The 6,834-nt window shown below is 39.6% G+C and overlaps 1 protein-coding gene across 1 annotated transcript; it reads left to right on the top strand.

Moving 5' to 3' along the window:
- The first annotated feature begins 3,047 nt into the window (after window positions 1-3,047).
- Window positions 3,048-5,745, top strand: LOC139383582 (protein TMED8-like). Its single transcript, XM_071128156.1, has 4 exons — window positions 3,048-3,149; window positions 3,233-3,329; window positions 3,566-3,859; window positions 4,027-5,745. Exons 1-4 carry the CDS (start codon window positions 3,048-3,050, stop codon window positions 4,242-4,244), a joined length of 711 nt encoding a protein of 236 aa, XP_070984257.1. The 3' UTR covers window positions 4,245-5,745.
- Window positions 5,746-6,834: the final 1,089 nt, after the last annotated feature.

Here is a 6,834-nt window from a genome sequence, read left to right on the forward strand (position 1 = left end):
TTAAAGTGACAGTACTGGACCGTGGTTTTATGGACACAATCAATACTTTTTTCCCTTACAGTGCTATATTTGTACCATATAGTGTCGAGGGTCCCCACGCAAACCTTTTCGTTCAAACTCATCTGTTTTGAATGCTATAGACTCTCGTGAGTAGATAATTTTGTATGGTGTAATATGTATGTCCAAAATGACAAAAACGATTGGATTTAAGTTGATGGGCTGCTCTATATAAGGGCCGTCAAAAGGGCAGCCACTCCCCCCCGAGTGTAACCTCTGTGGATTTGGAAACTAGAAGTGCTCCTGAGGAGAATGGACCCCTTTTTACTGTGACACAACATACAAATAATTTTGTATGGTGCAATATGTGTATGTCCAATATCAAAAACTCTTTAAGGGGTGCAAATTGAGCAGCAACATTCCTTGGGGTGTAAACTGTGGATTTGGAAAATAGAAGTGCTCCTGAGTAGAATGGACCAAACGTTTATTGCGACACAACGTACAGATCATTTTGTAAGGGGAAATATGTATATGTCCAATTTGAAAAAAAGATTGGATTTATACTGAACAAAAATATAAACACAACATGTGAAGATCCCAGACATTTTCAATATGCACAAAAATCTTATTTCTCAAATTTTGTGAACAAATTTGTTTACATTTCTGTTAATGAGCATTTCTCCTTTGACAAGATAAGGGGGTTGGCATGTGGGAGTGGAGTTGCAGGGCGGGGGATAGAATGACAGTCAAAGATAAAAGTATAAAAAACATAACATAAAAGTACATTTGAATGACACTGAGGGGTGTGTTTTTACATCTAATACCAGTTTGCCTGAGGCTGATGCCTTGCAGGTGTTTGTACATGTACATATACAGACACAATCAAATGCACATGCACACAGGTAAATAGTGCCATACATACACTCAAACATATTCAGTTGGCCTTGCTGTTATGATTTTTTGTTGATTTTTGTTGTTTGAAATTTGTGACATAAGTCTACTGATTTACATTGTTTCTCACCTAATCACCTGCTAATAATCGGAATTTGGCATCTCCATTATAAGGCAAGCCAAGAGTGATATCTTTGTTTTTTGCATAGTTTTCTGTTTTCCTTATTTTTTGTGTGTTTTTTTCCCCTTTTGTTCAGTTGTTGGTGCATTGGGGGGAGATTAATGGGGTTTTTTTTCTGGGGGTGGGGGCTCGGATGGTTGAGGGGCAGCTCTTGGTGAACTGTGGGTGGGAGATTGGGCCGGTGGCTGATGGATCGCTGGTTCCGGTCCCCGTTTTTGATCTTGTGGGAGATCTGTCGACGTGCCCTTGAGCAGGGCGTTGACCCTGGTTGCTTATGTGTGTCGCTCTGGATGGAGTATGTTAGATGACTGTGGCTGAGGTCTTAATGAAGAAATGCCTATGTATTGTTATGTTGTAAATGTGAACCTAAATTAATGCCCCCATTTCAGATTACTCTGACGTTCCCAATGATTTATGAAAACTTGCTTGATGGGTCGATGTCCTCATTGTGGTTTTACAGACGTGTTTAATACGTTTTATATACACACTTTATTAGAATAGTTATGAAATGAACATTGTTAGATTTGGTAACGCTTACTTATTTTCCCTCGACTCCAACACCATTCGATGCATTGAACGGATGTGGGTGTCTACGTTAGGGTGCTAATTTAAAACTCACAAAAGCCTTTGGGTCGATACATAAGGCGTTTAAAGAGCAGTGTGCGGGTTTCTTCTAATTTCTAATCTTATTCACCTATTACCATGCACCTGCAAAAAATATAGCTCAGATGTGCGAGTGCCTATTATCATTATCTCTGGTAGTTTATTTTATTTATAATTTGTTGACGATTTACAAGATTATGTCGAGATGCATCGATTCCAAGAATGGCAGAGGATCTTACGACAAGTTCAACTGGCTAGCTAACTATAGCTAACGTTAGTAAGCGTACGTCCAGCTCAGAATGGCCAGTGGGTGCAGTGATTGCTCAGCGGGGACATCAGTTTGCTAGTAGCGTCTGTAACAACTTGAGCTGTTACAGTTTATCATCAGGCTGCTGCAATGAAATTGGTTTAAAATCTGTTGCAATTATGTGACCAGGAAGCTATCTAGGAATGTTACTTTGTAACCGCGCGCGCACCAATCGGACTTTGAAGTTCGCTGACTAAATCAAATCAGTTTATTGGTTGCGTACGCAAAATCAATCAAATGTATTTATCAAGCCCTATTTATATCAGCAGGTGTCACGAAGTGCTGTACAGAAACCCAGCCTAAACCCCAAACAGTAAGCAATGCAGATGTAGAAGCACGGTGCAGCGAAATGCTTATGTTTCTAGCTCCAACAATGCAGCAATATATATCAATTCAACAACAATACACACAGCCCCCCCCCCCCCCCCCCCCCCCCCAAAAAAAAAAACTGCGCGTTATGGTGTGTTCAAGACAATTTGAAACTGTGAACAAATACCAGGTCAAATAATGACGACATTGATCTTCAGGTCGAAGCTCAAGAAAGAGGTCCGAGTTGGAATTTCGAGTTAGATGACCGTTCAAAACTATTTTCCCCAGCTCGTTTTTTTCGGATTTCCAGTTGTCTTGAATACACTGTATTCGGAGATTTCCGAGTTCCAAGTTGTTGTGAACGCGGAATTCGTGCTGGTGCGTGTGTGTAAAGGGGAGGGACTTAATACAGTACGCTATTTAGAGCGGAATTGAGCGGTGTTTATGCATTCATTTCAGAGATAGATAAATTAGAGTCTACTTCGGAGCGTCAATCCAGATTAACAGTGTTATCGGTTTCCTCTTTCCCTTGGATAACGTCGAAGACCAATCCGCTAGACAGGTTACTCACTTGTTCTTGCTAGACCTACTTTGATCTTTTGCTGTATAACTACTGTATTTAATTCCTGCAATATGCTATAACTAAATACAATTTAAATACGGCATAACAATTTTGTATAGTTGTAATACATTGCCTGTTTTATGTATGCCTTACATAGCACAATTGTATTGTATGCTGAATTGTGTTTAGAAGTTAGAATGGTCATACTGTCTGTGTACAGGCTCCAGAGCAGAGGCCTCTCTAACTCCAACCACCCCATAAGTCACCCTGATATGGATGGAACCAACCAGCCAGCTGAGGTAAACATCATGCCAACATCATGCCACATAAAAAAGTACATGGCACTGAAATGAAAATACTGCAAGCACTTGTGTGTTTTCAGGTTAATCAACAGTCTCCTGCCGGGCAGCAGGCCATGGGGGGAGATGTTGAAGAGAGCAACAGCAGTGGGAATAGCCAGAACCCTGGAGAGAGAAAAGGTGAGACAATTTAGTCTAGGGTTTAACACCCACTGCCACTAAAGATAACTCATAGCTTTCATCCATGTTCTGGAGTCTGATGTCTGTATTGCAACATATTAATAAAATAATGAGCATGCTGAAAAATATCTATTTGACAAAGGATCTCAGATTGAGTAATTATATCACACGTTTTTGAACACTGCTCATGTTTGGTTCCCATGTTGTTCTCACATATGTCTATGGTTGTGCTCTAGCCCAAATGCCACCGCTGAAGCCTCCCTCCACGTGGACCTCCATGGCGATGAAGGAGCTCAAGTCCAAGCTGCGACTGGAGAAGGACCGTGTGGTGACAGTGAAACAAGGAAAGATTTTGACAGTGCATGTGCCCACCGTTCCTGAGGGAAAGCAAGTGTGCTGGGAGTTTGCCACAGATAGCTATGACATAGCCTTTGGAATCTCCTTTGACTGGAACCCTGTCACCAGCCAGGCCATCACGGTCCACATTAGTGAATCCAGCGATGACGAAGAGGAGGAAAATCAGCTAGAAGGTCAGTAGGCACCTCCTCTTTTGGGTTGAAATTTTAGTTCCAAACTAATTTAATATGAAATAATCTCAATTTTATTTGAAAAGATTTGAATATTTTTAATAATAACTTCTCTTTTAATTAGTTGAGGTTGTAATTGTCTTGAAGGCCATATGTGTTGTCTCATGCAGGACTTATCAACCCAGGGGATGTTGAGAAGGGTTCTAAATCATTGGCCAACTCCAACATAGGGGAAATCTTACCTGTGTATCGTCTGGACAGTCACATGGCAGTGCAAGGTGGCAGTCACGAGTATCCAGGCGAAGGCACTTACCTTCTGAAGTTTAATAACTCCTACTCACTATGGCGAAATAAGACTCTGTACTACAGAGTGTATTACAGTGCCTGAGGAACTGTAATTGTCAGCTTTTGCATATGACTGTATGACTTACTAGAATTACTTATTTTTGATTCCATAGAACATGTTATGGTTAATTATAAGTGCATAGATTTTTCATCACAATCAGCGGATGTTGCTCACTCCTAGTCTACACCTAAAATCTAAGAGGACCAGAGAATTATGAAGTGGGACATTTTGCTCATATGTTTTACTGTGTTTATAGAGAAAGATTTGACGTAGCCTTGTGTTTGTGCCATGTTCTGTTTAAAAGTTATGTGCAGTGAGTTAAGGCAAATTGACCATATTTTAAAGATATCTATAGTATATGTACAGTACCAGTCAAAAGTTTGGAGACACCTACTCATTCAAGGGTTTTTCTTTATTTTTTAAAATGTTCTACATTGTAGAATGCCTCTACACCTGGAATGCTTTTCCAACAGTCTTGAAGGAGTTCCCACATATGCTGGGCACTTGTTGGCTGCTGTTCCTTCACTCTGTGGTCCAACTCATTCCAAATGATCTCAATTGTTGTTGAGGTCGGGTGATTGTGGAGGCAGCACTCCATCACTCTCCTTCTTGGCCAAATAGCCCTTACACAGCCTGGAGGTGTATTGGGTCATTGTCTAGTTAAAAAACAAATTATAGTCCAACTAAGCGCAAACCAGATGGGATGTTGTATCGCTGCAGAATGCTGTGGTTGCCATGCTGGTTAAGTGTGCCTTGAATTCTAAATCAATCGTTGAGTGTCACCAGCAAAGCACCCCCACACCACCTCCTCCATGTTTCACGGTGGGAAGCACACATGCGGAGATCATCCGTTCACTTACTCTGCGTCTCACAAAGACACGGTGGTTGTAACCAAAAATCTCAAATATGGACAGATCTCCACTGGTCTAATGTCCATTGCTCATGTTTCTTGGCCCAAGCAAGTCTCTTCTTCTTATTGGAGTTCTTTAGTAGTAGTTTTTTTTCAGCAATTCGACCATGAAGGATTTACACAGTCTCCTCTGAACAGTTGATGTTTCTGTTACTTGAACTCTGTGAAGCATTTATTTAGACTGCAATTTCTTAGGCTGGTAACTCTAAAGAAATTATCCTCTGCAGTAGAGGTAACTCTGGGTCTTCCTTTCCTGTGGCGGTCCTCATGAGAGCCAGTTTCATCATAGCCCTTGATTGTTTTTACGACGGCACTTGAAAAAACTTTCAAAGTTCTTGGAATGTTCTGCATTGACTGACCTTCATGTCTTAAAGTAATGATGTACTGTCGTTTCTCTTTGCTTATTTGAGCTGGTCTTGCCATAGTATGGACTTTGTCTTTCACCAAATAGGGCTATCTTCTGTATACTACCCCTACCTTGTCACAACACAACTGATTGGCTCAAACGCATGAAGAAGGAAATAAATTCTACAAGTTAACTTTTAACAAGGCACACCTGTTAATTGAAATACATTCCAGGAGACCTCATGAAGCTGGTTGAGAGAATGCAGAATAGGAAAAGGATGGCTACTATGAAGAACCTCAAATTTTTTAAAATTTTTTTTGGTTACTACATGATTCCATAAATGTTATTTCATAGTTTTGATGTCCTCACTAATTTTCTACAATGTAGGAAATAGTCAAAATAAAGAAAAACCCTTGAGTGAGTAGGTGTGTCCAAACCTTTGACTGGTAATGTATATTAATCAAACACACAATTTCTTTGGTGGCAGCAATTAGGGAACACTGATAGAAAGATGACTGCTAGGTGGAAAGCTTAATCGGGAGAGGTGCGCCAAAGAACTGTAATTTGTTTTATTTTTTGCTTCATATATGTCACTTTTTTGCCTTTAAAAAAAATATGTTTTACTTGAATTGTATGATAATCCAAATGCAGTTAAGCAAATATTCTGCACAACAATTCAATAGTGTTTTTGCATACTGTGATTGGAATGAGTGATTGTCAATGAAAGAATATTGAATGTTGCTCAGAATCCAATGATAAAGCAAATGGTCACCGTCTGTCTTTATGACACAAATAAAAGCCATGCCCTATCACAAAAAGCTTTTATGTAATATTGGTTCAATATTTACATTGCAAATTTTAGTTGCCTTTTATTGTCCCCAGCACAAGGTGCACCTCTGTAATGATCATGCTGCTTAATAAGTTTCTTTGATATGCCACCCCTGTCAGGTGGATGGATTATCTTGGCAAAGGATAAATGCTCACTAACAGGGATGTAAACCAATTTGTGCACAGCATTTGAGAGAAATAACCTTTTTTTGAGTATGGAAAATGTCTGGAATCGTTTATTTCAGCTCATGAAACATGGCACCAACACTTTAGATGTTGCGTTTATTTTTTGTTCAGTATAAAAGTATGATTTGGATAGTCCCTTTAAAGTACAATTTTATGCACAGATCTCTGTAAAAGAAGATAATTTGTAATGTGTGTGTCTTTTCTGTGTTGTAGCTCTGTATGCACCTAATCATGTTCTCAATTTATTATAGCCGACAATACGTGGTTCCAAAAAATTATGTTTGTACCTCATCCATCTGTGTTGTGCATGTTTCCAAAGGTACTATATCATATGAATTGTGCTGTTAAAATATAAGGAACTG

This window comes from Oncorhynchus clarkii, chromosome 25, assembly GCF_045791955.1.
Source record: "Oncorhynchus clarkii lewisi isolate Uvic-CL-2024 chromosome 25, UVic_Ocla_1.0, whole genome shotgun sequence".
NCBI classification, from domain to species: Eukaryota; Metazoa; Chordata; class Actinopteri; order Salmoniformes; family Salmonidae; genus Oncorhynchus; species Oncorhynchus clarkii.

Bases quoted from the DNA above. Each gene is read 5' to 3' on its own strand.
- LOC139383582 (XM_071128156.1), top strand. From the start codon at position 3,048: ATGGTCATACTGTCTGTGTACAGGCTCCAGAGCAGAGGCCTCTCTAAC. The intron at 3,150-3,232 runs GTAAACATCATG...GTGTGTTTTCAG, and splicing joins GAACCAACCAGCCAGCTGAG to GTTAATCAACAGTCTCCTGC. The intron at 3,860-4,026 runs GTCAGTAGGCAC...TGTCTCATGCAG, and splicing joins GGAGGAAAATCAGCTAGAAG to GACTTATCAACCCAGGGGAT.